The 20,091-nt window shown below is 34.6% G+C and overlaps 1 protein-coding gene across 1 annotated transcript; it reads right to left on the bottom strand.

The window, feature by feature from the left end:
* Positions 1-9,126: 9,126 nt before the first annotated feature.
* Positions 9,127-11,121, bottom strand: LOC125659137 (transcription factor Sox-14-like). Its single transcript, XM_048890694.2, has one exon. The coding sequence runs from the start codon at positions 10,840-10,842 to the stop codon at positions 10,051-10,053; it is 792 nt and encodes a 263-aa protein (XP_048746651.1). The 5' UTR covers positions 10,843-11,121; the 3' UTR covers positions 9,127-10,050.
* Positions 11,122-20,091: the final 8,970 nt, after the last annotated feature.

The raw sequence follows: 20,091 nt of genomic DNA, 5'->3' as shown, positions 1-20,091 counted from the left end.
CTTAATGTTGTTTCTTTTAGATATAAATGTTTCGATTAAATGAGAGTATTTTACACAAAAGCAATAAAAACAATCCACACGACTGGCTGGTTTACCAATACCTGTAAAGCATTTTTTTGTGAAATTGACAACGGGGACCCCAGCTTCTATTGTACATGCAACGTTTTAATGCAAATCTCGAACTTCTAGTCGGGGTTAACATGCTTTGCTTAGATGGATATTGACGATTGGCACCAGATATGTTTTCCTTAGCAATGAAATAAAGGCTTTTACCGTTTTGACAGCGCGACAATTGCTCTTAGATAATGTATATTTATTAATATTGTATAATGCATGTACTTCATTTTGCATAAAGAAGCTTTGTCATAAAAAAATCTTTTTTTTTAGTTTCAACATATGCTCTCAAACAACAGATGTGTATACTGTCTCTAAAGCTGTTTAAGTCAATTTTATCTGGGAGTTTTTAAGTAGATAATAAAACCACGTCTCAGGGGATATTATTTTGCATTAATATTCATTATTTCAATCACGCAATTGTCTGAAATTTGAATGAGGCACATTGCATAACGTTAGTGCACAAGCGAATATTTCTAATCGGTTGCAGACTCTTCGATGACAAAGTTAGAGGGACCTGTACGTTAATCTTTCACTCACATGGCAGGTGTCTTGTAAAATTAGAATCTCTTGCAAAGTTACTTGTGAAGTGTTATATGTAACTAATTTTTAAAGTTTTCTCTAATAGCTAAACAACAGATATGACTTCCAATCCATTCATTTGTCAGAGAGATATATAGAGAGATCGATAGATATGTAGATAGATAGATAGGAGAGAGAGAAAAAAGAAAGAAAGAGTAGTACAACAGAGATTTCTAACTTCAACTGTTATGTATCAAATGATCCTAAAATATTCAAATAATGAAAATATACACATAGACGTTTTAGATAGTCTGCTATAGTCATTAAGCCTTCTGGAGAAAAGCGTGTGTGGTTCCCATTTAGTTCGCCTTTACACAGAAGAGATCCCTTAACGTGGAAAAACCCTCAGCGTGGGGCCGTATTCAGAGACAGACAACCTATCATGTGTGATGACATTTATATGAGTTTAGCAAATTCTGAATGAAAAAAGAAATTGACTTCAAAGAGATCCTCATTGCCAAATTGTGAATGAACTCAAACAAAATGTTCTGATAAATTTATAATTGGAAATAATGCAAAGTGCAGATTCTTTTACATTCAAAATCATTTGGAGTTTTATTAAGACATCAGAAAATTGTATAAACTTAACAATATTTGCTTATATTTGAAGCAAATACCTATAAAAGATAAACATTTCTATGGATTTATAAATACATTCAATTTTACATGCGATAACATATTTTGCTTTGAAAAATAACACCATTCAGATAGCTTCGTTCAGATTGATTGATTTTCCAGATCTAAATGTACATGCATCAAAAAGGACATGTACATAACAAGGGCGTATCTAACAAGAGGGGAATGGGGTAACGGTGGCACATACTCCCCCATTTACAAAAGTTGGGGCACAAATGTTATTCCCCCACTTTTAGTGAAAAACATTTTCCTAATGTGAACCATCAAAAAGTAAACTTAATTAAAAAGAATCCTGGGAAATCACTTGAATGTTGAATGCAATCTACTCAGTTTCCAGCTTCATGAGGTCTCAGATAGTCCTCCAAAGTTCCTCCTCCGTCGTATTAACTTAAGAAATAAAGTTTGTTTTTGAAAATACATGAAGGTATGAACTGTGACGCTTCACGCCGTCATACTTCATGAAGAACTTACGAAGAACTAAATATTCACCTTTCATTTACCCCCTCCCCGCTTAAGCCTCCCCTTTTTTGCTAGTCAGAGACTTTTGATGGGTTGTCGCCCGTGTGTTTGCTACCGTATAATCAATTTCATCAGATCCTTCTAGAAATAGTCCTATACATTACCTGTAGTTGTGCACGTATGACTGCACGCAATTATCCAAAACTATGTGGCCTTGAATAAAATAAAATTTGATCTCTCAAATATAAAGTTCGTGAAATATTTTATATCCAAATGACGATACAAGATTGGACACAATGGTTTTTCTGATAACATTTTTTTCTCTTTTTTATATATGTTTGTTATTTTCAAAAACACTTCTCAAAACTTACACTAATTTGCACATATTGAAATACAATACATTCAGTGATTTTGCGTATGAATCGACACAATATGCGCCACAAAATGAATGTTTATATGGGAGTCATACATAACAATAGAAAATGATAAATATTGTAAGCACCTCTGAATCACTTACAGACGTGTTGTTTATAAAATGATCCAGCCATTATTGTCTCTCCATCTAATAGCATCTCCTTTCTTAAAGAAACGACTTTGAAACTTGATAGGCACGCTCACGTATCGCTCCGCCGAGAAACTCAAGTGATGTTTGGAGAAACAAGAGAAAGGAAATTTCAAAGCTATCTAAATAAAATCTAGAATATGTTAAGTATTAATAATAATTTGAGAATTATATTAGACCCTCATATGCTTCATGACAATAGAGAGATGGCGAACACATGTTCAACTTTGACCTTTGTCTCAATTACAGTTTCAACCTTTAACATATCGCCGCCATTTTTCTTCAATGTAGGTTAATACATTTTTTTGCGAAATCATGTGGTAATATTGTCATATTAATAATAATTACCTTATTACTAGTACCTATTGTTCCAACTGATTGGCGATACAATTAATTGTATTTTATTGGCATTTCTTTCTTTTTTAAATAAAATTCATCGAACAAATTTTCTTTGCACCTTTAAAAACCGATTTCCATAAATCTGTTTGGCAGCTGTAGTTGTATATTACCTAAAATGTATCGCTGTCATGGTTATTATCAAGTTATTAAACAGGATTTTTTAAACACATCATGCAGTATTTTCTCTTTGTTTAATCTATATATGATACCCGTTTACATACATTTAAGAGAATAATATATTGTATATGTCATGACATTCAATAGAGTTATGTATTGTGTATTTTACGACATTCAATAGAATTATGTATTGTGTATTTTACGACATTCAATAGAATTATGTATTGTATAATTTACGTTCCCTTTGAGAAGTTTTCACTTGTATAGAAACGTCACCAGCTATAGGTAAATAAAACAGATTTCGACGTCGTAGCAGTACGAGTTCTTTATCGTGCCAACGCCCACCATGACGCGGAACCTCCGTCAAGCAGCTGGTAAAGGAACAGTCACTATACCTATCATTCTCTACCCAGAATTCCGTGTGTATGTGAAGCTTGCGTAACTCGCCCTCTGATGAGAGAATGTATACCTATATATATATATATATATGTTGACGTCTTAAGTTTGATCCGCCGCCGAAAGCAAGAAGAACTTCGTCACCACTTGACTACCGATAAACATTTTAGGTCTGAACTGTTACTGGCGCACAAGTAGTCTTGATATCCTGTATTTTTAAGTACAAAAAATTCTAATGCGTCTACTAAACATTTATGTTTTACACTGAACAACGTTTTTGGGTTGAAGAATTCACACGTATCTCATCGAAATAGAGTTAACGTTGGGAAATACATTAACAGTAAAATACTGGTGTCTGAGAGGTTGAGATGAAATAAGGTTATAAGGTTGAGATAAACTTATTTCATGCGTATATACAAGTTTCAGACTCATTTTAGAGCCGATTTGTCGTGATACAGGGGCTCGGTTTTGCGGTCTCATCCGAATGACCGCCCCATTTAGGTGCCTTTACGACAGGCAAGGGGTACTGGGGACCTATTCTAACCCGGATCCTTGGATGAGACGCAAACACCGAAGTCCCGTGTCACAGCAGATATTGCACGATAAAGATCCCCCCTACTCAAAGGCTGTAAGCGCCGATCATAGGCCTAAAATTTGCAGCCCTTCACTGGCAATGGTGACGTCTCCATATGAATTCTCAAGCGGGATGTTAAACAATGAATATACATTTAATCAATCGTTGTTGGCACTGTTTAACATATCCGAATCCACAATGTTACGAATTACCAAATAAAACTTTTTAAACATAATCACTCCAAATCATTATCTTCCCATCATTTTATTAAACGATCACATTATTTTAGAAGTTTTCTCTCTAATTATGTCTGATTTCTATAATTTTGAGAAGAAAAAAAATAGTTCTATTCTCAACCCGACCCGATGATGATACAAACGCAACCCGCGTCTTTATCAAGAGACATATATTACATAAAAAATATAACATACTACACACTATGAAAAAAGGACAAATATTAATAATGTACATGGTACACTGATATAGGAAAGGATGATTATGATGTAGAGAGTTAGGAATAATTATATATCAATCCATACATCTTTGAAATGTATTAATGGGAAGATAATAAAAAGTCTTCGTATTTTCATATATATATATATATCACTCTTTCTTTGTTTCTTACATGGACTGTAACTTTAATTTTTCTGGGATAATTACGCTTCCCATTTTTCTACATTGTCATTATCTGTCAAATTACAATATTCATCATGAAAATACAGCAAATATTGAATTAATACATTTCAAAGCTGTATGGATTGATTTATGATTATTCCTTCTTTCGGGATCGAGATTCTGTCACGCCCTACCGGATTTAGATGTGTAATCTCATTTCAATTCTCGCCTTTTATGAGACTATTTCACACCCAGTTTTTAAATTCCAATAACACTAGAGACATGCTGATTTGGATATAAACACACAAAAGAAACACTGCTTCTCATATATCAATATCTTTTCGCCTAGCCGTTGATGGAATCTTAAAATTCGTTCACCCAGAACATTTTAAAACACCTCCACTATTGAAGAACTGTGCTCTGAATGCCTTGCTTGTATAGGGATACAGCGGGGTGTCCTTTTACCCACTGTAATGAGATACGCGGGTCCTATTGAATCTCGTATAAGGAGATTATCAACCATTGTACACGAAAAGAATGCAATTCAAAGGAAAGTCACTCAGCGCTTTACTTCTTTATTATTATGGGTCATTTGCTATTCAATAGTACCGCTCTTTTCTATTGTGCTTCTATTATTATTTCCTTTTTTCCTTGAACATTCCCTTTTCATATAATTAAAAGAAAGGACACTTTGGAACAAACCCCTCTGTGAAACAGTGATGACTTGTATTGAACGAACACAATAGCATTAGCGCAATTAAAGTAACATAGAGAATTATGTTTGGAATAAAGTTCAACTTGTGGGCAATTGAAATTGGTTTTCATATTCGTCAAGATTTATCCTAGTCAAAACCTATTTTCAAACGGATATAAAAAGATCCTTTGTAAGCTTTTTGTAACAATGTATTGAAAAAAGGAAGGGACTTGAAACATATTGTTTTCCTTTATTGATGGGTGATGGTATCAATTGACGGGGGTTTTAAAAGCTTGCCAATCACTTGATAGTTACAAAGCCTATATCAACCTGTCATTGTGCTTCAAACAATATAATTTGCGGCAACAAACAATGATGAAAGCTACCCCTAGCAATTTCAGTAATTGTTTTTTGAAGAATTGTGTGTATTATCGGGTAATTATGTACAGAGCTATTGTTCAGCACAAACGGTGATATTTATCATGAACGGTTTCTCAGCATTCGCCAACTAATTCGATGTTAGGAATTGTCAGTCTTATATTCCATGTTTCGGTTATTAGTCCCACCCGCCATACACTTGTACATGCCGATATGGTATGCATTCACGTATGAGTGGATGGTTGTTGGAAAGGAGAAACCTTATAATGTATAATTAGTTCATCATAATGAACAGAAATCTTTCTCTTTGAAATTCTCTAAAGTACCATATAGATGTCAAATTTAATTGATCTCTTCACAGTTTATGAGCGGAGCATCGGTGTTTTTTTTAGCTACATACAATTGGTTTGAAAACGAATAAAAATGTTTGGCGTAAATATTTATTTCAAAATCTAATAATTAAACAGCTGTAAAGTTCAATCCCCTATTCCATAAACTTATAATAGGTCTTTGGAATCTTTTGGATATTACTCGACCATCTCATAATTATCATTCATTCTCCATATATTTGTAGTATCTATCGTAAATTTTATCCCCATCTATAAATCAAATCGAAATGGTTTGTTCCTTTAAATTTCTTTTCATTTTCTTGATAATTATAAATTTATTTGGATTTTCACCCCCACACAATACAATTTATGCGAAGTCTCAAATACGACCCAAATTTTTATGATAAAAGTTTAGCTATTTATCTATTTCCGTGATATGTCTATCTAAACAAGATTCATAATATGTTGTAGGGTGATCGAAATTGTCTGTGATATCTCTATCTAAACAAGACTCATAATATGTTGTAGGGTGATCGAAATTGTCTGTGATATCTCTATCTAAACAAGATTCATAATATGCTGTAGGTTGATCGAAATTGCCATCAAAATACAGCTAAACAGGAAGAACCAATCGAACCCGCTCGAAAATGTTTAGCAAATTTCAATTCGCTCTGTTCAATTCTCAGAAAGGCCGAGAGAATGAAATGTTGAGGATTTGAATAGATGAAAAGATACCCATTGTTGAGCATAAATTGTAAACTTACTAGGTGTGTTGAACTCAGTAAGGTTTGCATCAAATATCTTCCTTATAAAGAAAATGATGTTCAGAATATGTCAATCTCATTCCCCCCAATGCATATTTCATTGCAATACAGCCGTCATAAAAAATAATATTGCATAATAAGATTTAATGTATCATTTTTCAGAGGATTCGTATTTTGTAAAAAATGAAATATTTTCCATATCGTGCGACCGATGGACTTTTCAGCGACTGATATCGATTCATATGAATAGGAGATAAAAACGTACGAAAATCCAAAGCCATTTAAAGATCATGCTTCTTTTTATATATGCGGATGCTTTTAGACTCATTTGCGGAAGAATTTGGATATATGCATCGCTTTCCCATTGTTTCCTTTGTGAGAAATCAAAAGGTATGAAAAGTCCTCCATTGTGTGGCTAACCAATCTGGTAACTTCTGTGTGGAATTCTACCCAGTTCGAGTATCAGTCGCCCCTTTGAACCACGTCCGACGATCAATCCTTTTTACATTTGGTATTATACTTTGTAATAAAATACTAAAAGGAGAATAAAATTAATCTAAAGACTTTTGCAACTTACTTTAAAGAGTGAAAAAACCCACTAAGAACGGTTCATACAAAATATTGTAGTGTGACCCACTCTATCAAATATCCATAAATCAAGCCACTTAAAATGACATAAAACATAGCCTTTTGTAACACTCTAACAATACAAGGAATCACTATTTGAAGAAGCAATTGCTAGTTATGATAAATTACTTGGAATTCAAGAAAGTTAATCTTCCTCGTAAAATAATTTCTATTTTTTGCTGCATGTTCGATGAAAATATTAGATTTGGTTGAAACGCATAAATTTTATTATTACTTATTCTTCTTCTGTGTACTCCGTTCATTTTGTATAACGGGTTACCTTATTTTCTGCTAAAACATCACTAATTTTGAAAACAAGATTAAATGTACTAGATTTTTTGCAGCAATTTGGCGGTACATGTAAATTAGAATTCCCAAGACTATCAAAATTGCCGTCAAAATTCCGTGTTCCGAGACATTATGAGATTCCAGTATGAATATCACAAAATTATTTTTCGATTTTAAAGAACTCCGAAAAGAAATTTAAATGATTTACATAGACAGAAATTGGACTATTTGCGGACATTTTTAGAATATATGTCAACAGCACAATATGATAACCTCGGTAAACTTGCTATGAAAACATAGACTTCCACAGTTTTGATTTATTGAAACACATTCGTCGTGTGAATTTTCTATCCCTTTCTTTTAGGCCTGGTTAGGTTCTTTACCTACCAATGGAGGTCGGCACAAATCGTCTGCCGAAACAATTGGCGGGAAAGAGCTGAACAAACCACTTGAGGAATAAGCACTCCAATGAGAGGAAAAAACGATTTATAGACTGAAGATGGTGGATTCAGAATGGTCGACTTTCCCTCAATAATTCACACAAAAACACAAAAGTGACAAGATCTAAGTAGCCCAAGTAGAAAAATGGTCTGCTGCTTGAAAAGAGCAAACAATGGCGTCTCCGACTAGGGCGAAAGGTCACTTAAATCCTTAAAAAACAAAAATAGCCGACTGAAGTACACCTATGTTACAGCATGAGATGACATTGTCTTTCAATATTTATCTCCGGGTATTTTAAATCTTTTTCATCATACAATACTAGTCATAAATCTAACTTCGCGTCCTCTTTGTCACATAAGGTGAACGGTAAAAATCGACTTCTATCAAATGTTTTAATGCACCGAAAGAGATCGTATCATTTTTCTGTTGATCGCTAATAATGATGCATGCTCGTTACCCTGATGTATTGTGACATATAGTATAGCCATAAAGAAACATATAAATAAGACTGTCAATGTACTTCAAATCAATTCAACATACGCATAGAGCTCATTTTTATTTACTTTTAATATTTCTTTTTAAAATTTTCACATTTGTTCTTCATGTTGTTAAATGGCTTTGCAGTTGCAAAAAAAAAAAAAATAAATAAAAAAAAAAGAGTCATGTCAAATACAATTTGCGGAATTATGCAAGCAAATTAAGACGTCGGTTGTTGCTTGAAACAGCAAAAGCGATTGAAAATTAATTATAATGCTAGAAATATTGCCTTATAATTTGAGTATAAGGGATCAACCTTCATTTAGATGTCACGCAGTGGCATATTGATGAAAACAAAACCAAAAGAAAATGCATCCTCTTTTTAAACTAGGAGAAGTAAAGTAACATTTTCTTGCTTTGAATTTGAGAGGGGAAAACACCCGGAGAGTGTTTGAATTTTCCAACTTGTTTGTCAACAAACACACAGGTGTCTACTTTTAAACTACTAGTCAAAGATGGGTGTATCAATTTAATGTAGATAAAAGATATTCTAAAACGGCTATGATAAACTCAGCTGTTCTAATGATTTAAATTAAATTACAGTGATGTGAAAACCAGCACTCTAAATATAGAAAAACTAGTAGATAGTTTGGAGAAAGAAAAAATAGTCAAGATAAAATGGATAAATTGTTGACTTTTATAATTCTTATGTATCAACAATATTCACAATGTATAAGATATAGACGCTTGAAAACATAATGAAATAAGAATCAAAATAACTTGAGTACAAAATTATCTTCTCTATAACAACACAATAATAAAGGTACATTTCAACAACAAGGTATATCTTTTCACCCTAAAAAATGTTATATCTGTAAATGCTCATTTTTTTTTTTAACCTATAAACAACATTTAGCATACTTCACCTTGCATCTCACTTTCAAGCCAAATTTATGAGAAATCTGTACGTCCCCCCTAATTTGTATAAAAAAGATACTGATATTCTACAATAAATTATGAAAGTATTTTAAAAGGATTTAACTTCGAAATAGAACGTCCCAATCATTTTTATGGAATTTGAAACGTTGATAATGAATATACGTAAAAAGCCCATTTATATTGTAAATGCAACAATCTAAAAATGACATCAACAATCAATGCCAAAAACAAAAATTTGAACAACCTACTAGTATAAAAAAAGCTATATTGCAAAGTATATAGAGCACATCATGTGTTTTTTTGTAAAAACATAAACGTGATAACGTTGTACATATATGTAATTAAGCACCAACAGTACATAACTGATTTCTAAGAGAACCATGTCTTTGTTTTAGTTCTCAAGTCTAGCACTTTTCTCGAACAAGTCCGTTTAGAACGGCAAATAGAGATCATGTTGCGAAATGGGTCCAGTTTCCTATAGCACATAGCAAGAACACGCACACAGGAGGCTTCTTCTCCCAGTTGATGTACTACATATATATATATATATATATATATATATATATATATATATATACAATGTATATATATATATATATATATATATATATATATATATATGTATCATTATACGCAGGTACATATAATCAAAATGTTCTTCAGATCATGGTAGGATGTCGGGCATAATGATCTTCTGGTTTCACAAATACGTACGCCACGGGACGCGAAATGTCACTCTGCGCGGGCATATAGCTAGGCGGGCAATACGGTAGAAGATATTGTCCAGGGTGAGAGTGTGCCGCTGGGGGCATGCCGCTTAAAGCGGCGGCGGCAGAGGAGGAGTGGGCGTTTAAGGCCGATAGATACGGAGAATAAAGTCTGTCCTGTGCAGTCAGGGTACTCACGCCATTGTCTAATTTACCACTTCCATCTATGTGACTGAAAGGACCGTGCGAAGAAGTCGGAGGCAAAAATGCTCTCATTTTCTCATTCAATGACATACCTTCTGATACAGGGGCCATAGAACCAAATCCCGGGGGTAAGCCACCCAGATGGCTGATTCCAGGTATCATGGGCATTGCCATAGGAAAAGGATATTTGTCCTTCTTGAGCAGAGATTTGGGCTTCCTTCTAGGACGGTATTTGTAATCCGGATGTTCTTTCATATGAAGAGCACGAAGTCGTTTTGCTTCATCGATAAATGGTCGTTTATCCTCTTCCGATAACAATTTCCACTCGGCACCTAGTCGTTTACTGATTTCCGAGTTATGCATTTTTGGATTATCCTGGGCCATCTTTCTCCGTTGTCCTCGTGACCACACCATGAAAGCGTTCATGGGTCTTTTCACGTGCTCCCCTCCATTGCCACCAAGTTTTGAGGTATCCCCATAATCACAAGGGTCCCCTCTCGAAGATAAGTCTTGTGGGCTCATGTCATCACAGCTGGACATGTTTTTCAAATTTAGTACTAAACTGATTTCTTTTCCTCTAAATTCTTCTCAATAAATATCCTTCGTTACCAAATATCACCTCCGCAGATCGTGTGTAAAAGTAGGCGTTATAAACGTATAATTGTCACCACTTTTTGCTTTCTCCCTTCCTTAGATTAAAGTATAAATGCACCCGACCTATTCGAGATGATAAATAATTTTGAGAAATATAAAGAGATCAAGTCTTTTAATTCCTGCTCCATCGATCTCTAGCACTTGGTTGGGTCTAATTGTCCGCTACAATTTAAACAAATTCCTCTCGAACCAATCATTTTATGTGATAACAAGTTAACACGATATCCTTACATATATTATTTACTGATTCAGACGTCGCTCAAGTTCAGGCGCCATGCCCATTCACGAAAGTGTGAATGTCACGCCACGCCCTCTCCGCTGAATCCCAGCCCAGCTTACAAGTTGGGCGACTTGAATGGCAGGTGTTAGGTTTTCATCGTTCTATCAGCAAGACAGGGTTTCAAAATAAAAGTGTGTGATTTACTGTCGCTATCATAGAAATCCGATACCTTTTACTCTTTGTAATGCAGTTTGTATTTATTAATCATTTTTAACTCAAATGACTTAAAAGATGCATTGGATCTAAATATTTCTAATCATAAACAGGAAATAAATTTAATCTGATTTTCTTTTTCGAAAGTACGAAATGGCGGCCAAAAATGTGCAAGAGTAAATCTGTTTACTGTGTATTCTCAATATCAGTTGAATTGATCAGGATATTTTCAATAAGATTTTCTGTAGATATTCATTCTAAAGAAAATATCTGCTGTAAAGTACATAATTTGATCTGTATTGTGAGATACGACATCACGTGTAGGTTGGTCTGAACTTGATAGGGAAATAACATGAGGGCTACTTTGAAATAGTCTAAAATCTATACTAAAAGTTATTTTCTTGATAAATTGGTGATATCCTATGGGGTGTTACTTTTCTTAAGTACTTCTGACATACCAAAGTGATTTCTTATCCATAACATTGGTAAAATAAGTATTTCGTTTTCTTTTTTGTAAACTCAACACACACACACACAAAAAGGAATGAAAATGAAAGTTTCTCTCCTGCGATGTGGAAAAAATTAAGAATCGGTCATATCAATGATGTACTTTCACTCGACTTGCGAGTATTCATATCCATGGGAAGATATTTCGATCAGAGTGTCAGCCTCTTTATAGTAGTAAAACAATATTGTTTCACGAAGCAAAATGTAGCTATCTGATAGCCTATCATGGCATTTCAGTAGTAATTTCACATATTAAGGTGGCTTATGATGTCTTATAATTAGACAAAGCAAGGGAAATTGAACAGAATGAGAAAGACAAAAGTGTCTTCATTGCCAAATTCAGTAAATATTTCATACGTAGTTCATTCTTAATAAATGTAATTAATTAGTACTTTTGTTGACAAAACCCCTTAATGATATGTAGATGAGAAATTATCTATTTGTGGCAATTCTTGATGCAAATTCCCCAGCTTTTAAAATATTTGTATGATGATATTTTTCCAATTTACTGTGTGCAGGATATGACGTACAATATATGTACGTGTAACAATATGTATGAAATAGGCATCTCCAAGGCAGAGACAATGTCTGACTTTACACTACTCCAAAGTTAATTTCGCACAGAATAGCCTTTCTATTTTTTCATTTTATCAACTATCTTAATTCTGGAATAAAAATTATCACTATAATTCCTTGCTTGATGTTTGTAATAAGTACTAGTAAGTTGCATTTCTGACATAATGATGTAAAGATACATGTGTGTGAAGTTCATTGTAGTTTTTAAAACAGAGAGAAAGAACGAATAAGAGATATAGAGTTATTTGACGTAAGTTTACAATTATGATACATACTGCATTTAAAATAATTCTTATATATATTATATATGTAGGTGTTATGATACATGTATTCTACAAGTTTCAAGACAATATTGTTTTTAAAACCCCTTTTCTCTGACGACCCAAGTCTTCAGTACTTTGTACACCATCATTATGATGTAAAATAGAACCTAAATTAGTCTAAAAGGTCAAGTATTCTTTTATCGGAGTAAGTGGGAAAGGCTTCTTGTTAATTAAACGTGTCAATCATTAATATTTCAAACTCATTTTGCACGTAAATAGAAAGAGCGCATCCCCAATTCTCAACACACCTCGCGCATCTAACATAAATGCAAAATTAATGAGACTGTAGTTATTGAAGAAAAACTTGGTAAATGCGGTCTTTCACGGGCATGTAAACTCTTGTCACAAAGGATTCATATTTTCTAATTCATTTTCAATCTTGAAACAGGAATAAACACAAGTGTATTTTGGTTTATAAAATATACATGATCATTAACACGAGGAAACACAAAACGAAGCACTTAAAAAAAATCAAATTCAAAATTCAACGCGACGTTATTTAAAATAAAAATAAATTAATAAAATAATGATCAATTATCTGGGACAGACACTAATTTTTTTTTAAATTTTTGATGAGACTTTGACTACAATTAATTATATAAAAAAAAAAAAAACAACCAAGAGCGTATAATTTCTGTAATTGTCTACAACAAATGACGTAGAAAATATTTGAATGTGAATTATGCTGTTCTTTTTTATTTGAATTTTCTATTGTACTAGTTCGTACCCCACACATATTAATGTTTGACAGCACATGATATTTTGACTTAAATTGCTGCACATGACATCGAGCTTCGTTAACTACACTGATCTTCCGCCTAAAACAATATATGTTTTTCATGTTGCATTTCACGTTTTCTTCTTCAAATATTCGAGTAGTGAATATACTTTTTTTTGAATAAGTGAAACTACGAATTGAACCATTTAAGTGTCAAACAGATTAAGCAGGATTTCTCATCTTAGGCTATGACTGTGGAAAAATGTCACAGAATATGTTAAAATATTTGAAAATGCTACGGTGTGTATGAACGTGTATACACGTACGTTTGCATTCAAAGAGAGATAATCCACTAAAGAAAGCGTCGCTGCATGTCTCCTATGGAGACAAGTGCGTGTAATAAATACCGGCTAAGCCTATATATATATATATAATCCAAATAGAAAAAGTTGATATCACAGTCAAAATAATCAAATAAAAAAGCAGGTAAATATGCAGTTCCGAAATATATTCAAATCACTAGCGCTTTCTGAATTTTAACATCCACCCTCAGGTGAATACAAATATTGAATCCCCCCCCCCACATATATATATATATATATATATATACATATATATATATATATATATATATATATATATATATTACGACAAGCAAGGGGTACTGAGGACCTATTGTAGTCTAGACCTAAGTATAGTATACATTACAACTTTCCATATTTGTGTAGCAATGTTTCATTATCAACTTCACACCGTGCTTATGTCTCTCAACTGAGTCAACACGTGAAAACATATTCTGTGTATGTTCAATTTTTAAATCGAGGTACATGTAGGCTAAGTAGATAAATAAGAACTGTAACTTGGATATGTGTTTATTATAGGATTAAACAATCTTTTTGAAGAATTTATCGATGAGTAAACTCTGGACATTTTACTCACAAACTGAATAAAAGTGCGAAGCACTTTTATGTTAAGTTTGTGAGTAAAATGTCCAGAGTTTACACATCGATAAATTCTTCAAAAAGAATGTTTGATTCTTATAATGCCAATTCGTTCCCTGCATTATCAACTTCAATAATTTGAATACTTTCCCCGCACAATGTTGTTTGTTTTCAAGCGCGTATGTATACATAGCGTTTTTGGATTTATTGATGTGTAAATTCTCGTTTAGATTTATCTTTGTCCAATCAAAACAATTGTAATAAATAACATTGGAATTATATATATGTGTGTATATATATGTATGTATGTATTATCCACCATAATTGTCATTTAAAGACACAAGCATATATATACAATATCACTATTGTCATAAGTATGAAACACTATCGCTATGCCATGCCATTACTATCATTATTGTTATTTGTTTTACACATGGCAAAAACCAAAACTTGTTGTTGATGTGTGACGCCAATAAAGAATTTGAATAAGTTGATGTCATAGGGGTTTCAACATTCTCGTCTAAAGTCCACATTTCACAAATTCTATGGTCGTTATATTGATATAGTTTGTCAATACAGCACATCATTGGGTCAAATGCTGTCTGACGTGTTTCATACCTATTGTTAGGCTGTTCTTGGCACACGGATAACTCCGTTTACCTGATCAGGATACAGGGCTCACGACGGGTGTGACCGGTCAACAGGGGATGCTTACCCCTCCTAGACAACAGATTCCATATCTGGCATCAACTGAGAATAGACTTAAGTCAAAATTGTATTAGTTATATCTTAAGATTTATCAATACCACATATGTTTAAAAAAAGTGCAGGTTTATCAAAAATTCAAATGCAAACATATACTGAAAATATTATTTGTTTATGAAAGTCATTTCAAAAGTTGGCTGGATTTGAAATTTAGACTTTAAAAGAATATTCTCAGTTTATGGTCTCAAGGCCAGGGATCCGTGTTTGCCCACGAACTAAATGGGCCGAATGTTTTCTGTCGTGTTAGGCGGTTATTGATTTTGATAACGGATTACTCCGTTTACAGGACTCACGGCGGGTGTGACCGCTTAACAAGTAATGCTTACTCCTTCTAGACACCTGATCCTACCTCTGGTAAGTCCAGGGGTCCCCATTTGTTTTATAGGATTTATGAGATTGATCACCGTTTGTTGTCTTCACTTGTTCACTAGTATATACATAGTTAGATATTATAATTTTCGCTTTGCACACTACCAGGGCCGTAAATTACATGGAGGCGGAGGAGGCAGCTGCCTCCTCCAACTTTTGAGCCAAAAAAAATTAAAATTTAAAGTTCATTAGAATTTATGTTGTTTCCAATAACTAAGAACATGATACCTCCCTTAAAAAGCATTCCAAATCTTTCTTTTAGAATGAGTTAGTCAAGTAACATCTTAGAAGGCCCTAGAATCAAGGATTTTGCACGAAACGTGTTCAGTGTGCACAAAATGTGCTCAGCGTCTGGGGGCCTGGGCGGCCCCCAGACCCCCGCCTAATTTCCTGCCTCCTCCAAATTGAAGGTTAATTTACGGCCCTGACTACAGCCCACAATACAAATCATTAATTTTTTTCGTTGCTAAAACGCGGAACGGAAGACGGAATGGAACAAAATTTAAGAATTAGAATGAATGATGATATGATTGGGAAATTTGACAAGTCCACAAGGAAATGTGATGGGACTTTTCCCCAAATACTCAAAGACGGAAACGCAGTGATGGACATCGTTCATATAAAAGACCAAGTATAAATAATGTCGCGTTTGATTCACTTTTACCTTACGTCAACAGACAATTAGGTCCACATCATATTCGTACAAAACTAAACTCTGTTTCATTGAGAGTTTCACACACAGCCACAGCTAGTCTATACTTGGATTTTTCAACACCTGAATATATACTGAACTCTATGATTATGTATGTTGCCCATCACAGTCTCTTTAAACCAGCACGGGTCATGGATGATATTCCTTTCAAATCATGCCGCCAGTTCCTTAAACTCAAATTTACAAACAAAGGAATAGATGCCGTCAACATTCTTCGTCATAAAAGGTTTCAGTTGTGTATTCCAACTTATATCAAGTTCAAGTCTACACCCTGTATTTCCTACAACTATACTTCTACTATTGCATCCAAACTTTTTAATTATAAACAAACGTTGCAGTGCCTAAATATAGACCATCTTATACGTAATCCACCAACGTGTTCTGTTCTTCATCTTCTTTTAACTATAGTCCAGCTGGACATGTCATTACTAGTGATGTTGACATAGTTAAAAATGAGGACCTCAAATCACTTATTCTAAAAGGTCCAAAATACAGAGAACCTCGGTCTTTCAATTGGCGACAGAACTTCATCTCTATTATGAATTCTGTCGAAGATTATGCCAGACGATGGAATAAATATAAAAAAGAACTAGATACATTGTCAGGATAGGTTAAAAGCATAAGAGGAATATTAAAATCCCGCATTAGACATATTAAAACAAAAGTACGTACCATCTATCCTTTTGTGTTTAGTAAACCAGAAGTGATAAAAGAATTAGATAAGTTACACGAGGAATATGTTTTAGTTCCAGCTGACAAAGCTTGTAACAACATTGTCTTTGTTTGTAAGGCTCGTTCTGTATTTTAAACGAACTTGGCATTAATATCACTTTTGGTAATCGTACTTGTACTCCTACTGCCCTTTCAAAAGATGAAATTCTTCAAAACCATGCTTCAGTTTTAGACACATTTAATATCCCAGTCAATGGGTCGAATGATTATGAGTTACCGTACCTATACTGGATTCCTAAACTACATAAAAACCCTTGCAAACAAAGATACATTGCTGGATCCAGTAAGTGCTCTACCAAGCTCCTATCTTTGCTCCTAACGAAAATATTAACAGCTGTGAAGGAGAAACTTCAAACTTACTGTGCGACTACATATGCCAGAAATGGTGTTAATCAAATGTAGATTCTAAAACTTTCTGAAGGACTTTTAGTAAACTTGAAATCGAAAAACTTTTCCCAAATCAACAACATCAAAACCTATGACTTTTCAACACTTTACACGACCATTCCTCACGATAAATTAAATACAAGACTTTTTGACATCATAGACAGTTGCTTCTTCAACAAAAATGGAAAACGGAAATATTCATATCTAGTGATCAGTCATCCAAAAACTTACTTTGTTAAACACCATTCTGATTCCACACACAGCTACTCTGAAGTTGAAATAAAAAATATGCTAGAGTTCCTCATTGACAATATATTCGTGGTGATCAGGTCTTCCAACAATCTGTTGAAATTTTCATGAGCACAAATTGGACTCCTTTGTTAGTTGACCTGTTTCTGTATTAATATGAAGCCGAATTTATTCTTATCATTGGTTCAAATGCTGTCTGACGTGTTTCATATCGATTGTTAGGCCGTTCTTGGCACACTGATTTCGACTACGGATAACTCCGTTTACCTGACTAGGATATAGGGCTCACGGCGGGTGTGACCAGCCGACAGGGGATGCTTACTCCTCCTAGGCACCTGATCCCACCTCTGGTGCGTCCAGGGGTCCATGTTTGCACAACTATCTATTTTGTATTGCCTATAGGAGTTATGAGATTGATCACTGTTCGTTATCTTCACCTTTCACTATGGATCGTAAACTTCACCTTAGTTTTCATTGGTTGAAGGGTTCTGTTTCAATCTTTTTTTCCCGCTGTATCTCTTCGGGTTCAACACTAATCCACAAGATATCGGTAAATGTACGAACTTTCACATAAATTCATCCCAAATGAGGCAAACCTTTTATACATACTGGACTCGTTCGCTTTAAAATTTGATGTGATACATACATATATTATATCAAGTGTAGAACTAAATTACGAATATAAGCAAGTTCTATTTTAAAAAGGCTATGTTGGGGGGGGGGGGGGGGGGGGGCTTTATTCATTGGATATAAAATATGAAATTTGAAATTTGAAGTCTTTTTCAGTATGATTATTTTTTGAATTTATTTTCTTTATTGATATTTTTCATGGTCAGTTAATAACATACATATGCATTAGTGTAAAGTATATGACACAGAGGCTTCTGTGGATGACTTCCCGCTCTCTCTGTAATTTCTGCTTCCATTGTTCATCATAAACGTTTTATTTTGCATAAATGGTGACCTCCTCATAACATTATTGCATACAATATTTTCCGTTCCGTCTTCCGTTTCGTTTTCCGTTCCGCGTTTTAGCAACACCCATTTTCCCCCCATAAATAAACATGCTATACACGATATTCATTGAGTAATATATTTCAGCAGGGTATAACATACTTACAATATGTTCTTGTATTTATTTCTCTTCATGTATTTCAAATCATTCGATGTATTTCTGCGGGACATATGTTTTAGATCGCCGTGACTTTGTTAGAGCGATCGTTTCGTGACCGAGATTTCGTGGGTTCAAGACCCGCTCCCGCCTTGGTCTTGCTTGACTTACGAAGTAAAAATAGGAAGTTACTGCTTCTTTTTCGAGCGCTCGACATTCTAAGAAGATGTAGTCCTGGGTCTTTCGGATGAGACCTAGATAAACCGAGGTGCCGTGTCGTAGCAGACGTTAGCACGAGAAATATCCCTCACTGCTACGTCTCTGAGCGTCATGGATAGGTCTGGAACTTCATATCTAGGAATACTGCACTGTGCATGTTGAGCACTCTCTAGTGCCAGTGGCGGATTCAGTGCCGGCGCACCTCCTCCTCACAAATATATTTATATGAAAAGAAGAAGAGGAAATACATGTGTGTCATAAAACGCTAAAAAATATATCGTACATAATAGGTCATATCTTGTCAGAACTCTGAAGCTTAAGGGGGCTTTACCCCCTGACCCCCTCTCCAGTATTAACCCTGAGGTCATTGGGGGCTTCAAGACAGCCCCATGACCCTAGCCTGTTATTGTGTCCCTGTGTAGAAATGTCTGGATTCGCCACTGAGTGTGGCGTATTTGTATAACTTACTTTCAAACTATTTTACGTAAATATTGTATAGTTTATATAACCAATATGTGACCGTTTAAAATGCGGTTAGGTTTAACAAAGACGGGACACCGTGCACGAAGGATTATGATTAGGGCACTCTGGGAAGTCCCGGATTCGATTCTTGATCCGGAACTACGTCAAACTACAGCGTTAAACATAGAGATTGACTGTTCCTTGACATCAAAAGTGAAAGTAACATGTCATCTTCGCTAGCCAAGGGAGCGGAGCGGAACGTAAACCTTTGAGCAGTTACGGCCTTTGAGCACGGAGGGATCTTTATTGTGCCACACCTGCTGTGACACGGGGCATCGGTTTTGGCAGTCTCATCCGAAGGACCGCCCCATTTAGTCGCCTCTTACGACAAATAAGGGGTATCGAGGACCTATTCTAACCCAGATTCTCACGGGAGTTGCGGCCTTGAACACCGGTCAAAACTTGTATGTCACTTCACCTTAGGTGGCTATGTCTCTGGGGGAGTGAGAAGTTCTCCAGTGGGACGTAAATAACATACAAACTAATAAATTTTGCAGTGAGTGATAAGATGTATACAAATATATTTACATTGCCCATATTTTTGCCTTTGATATCTCTACAGGTTGTAATG

This window comes from Ostrea edulis, chromosome 9, assembly GCF_947568905.1.
Source record: "Ostrea edulis chromosome 9, xbOstEdul1.1, whole genome shotgun sequence".
In the NCBI taxonomy this organism is placed as follows: domain Eukaryota; kingdom Metazoa; phylum Mollusca; class Bivalvia; order Ostreida; family Ostreidae; genus Ostrea; species Ostrea edulis.
This window is presented reverse-complemented; position numbering and strand designations above follow the sequence as displayed.

What these genes read in the sequence shown, in the direction of transcription:
- LOC125659137 (XM_048890694.2), bottom strand. Translation starts at nt 10,842, where the DNA reads ATGTCCAGCTGTGATGACATGAGCCCACAAGACTTATCTTCGAGAGGG.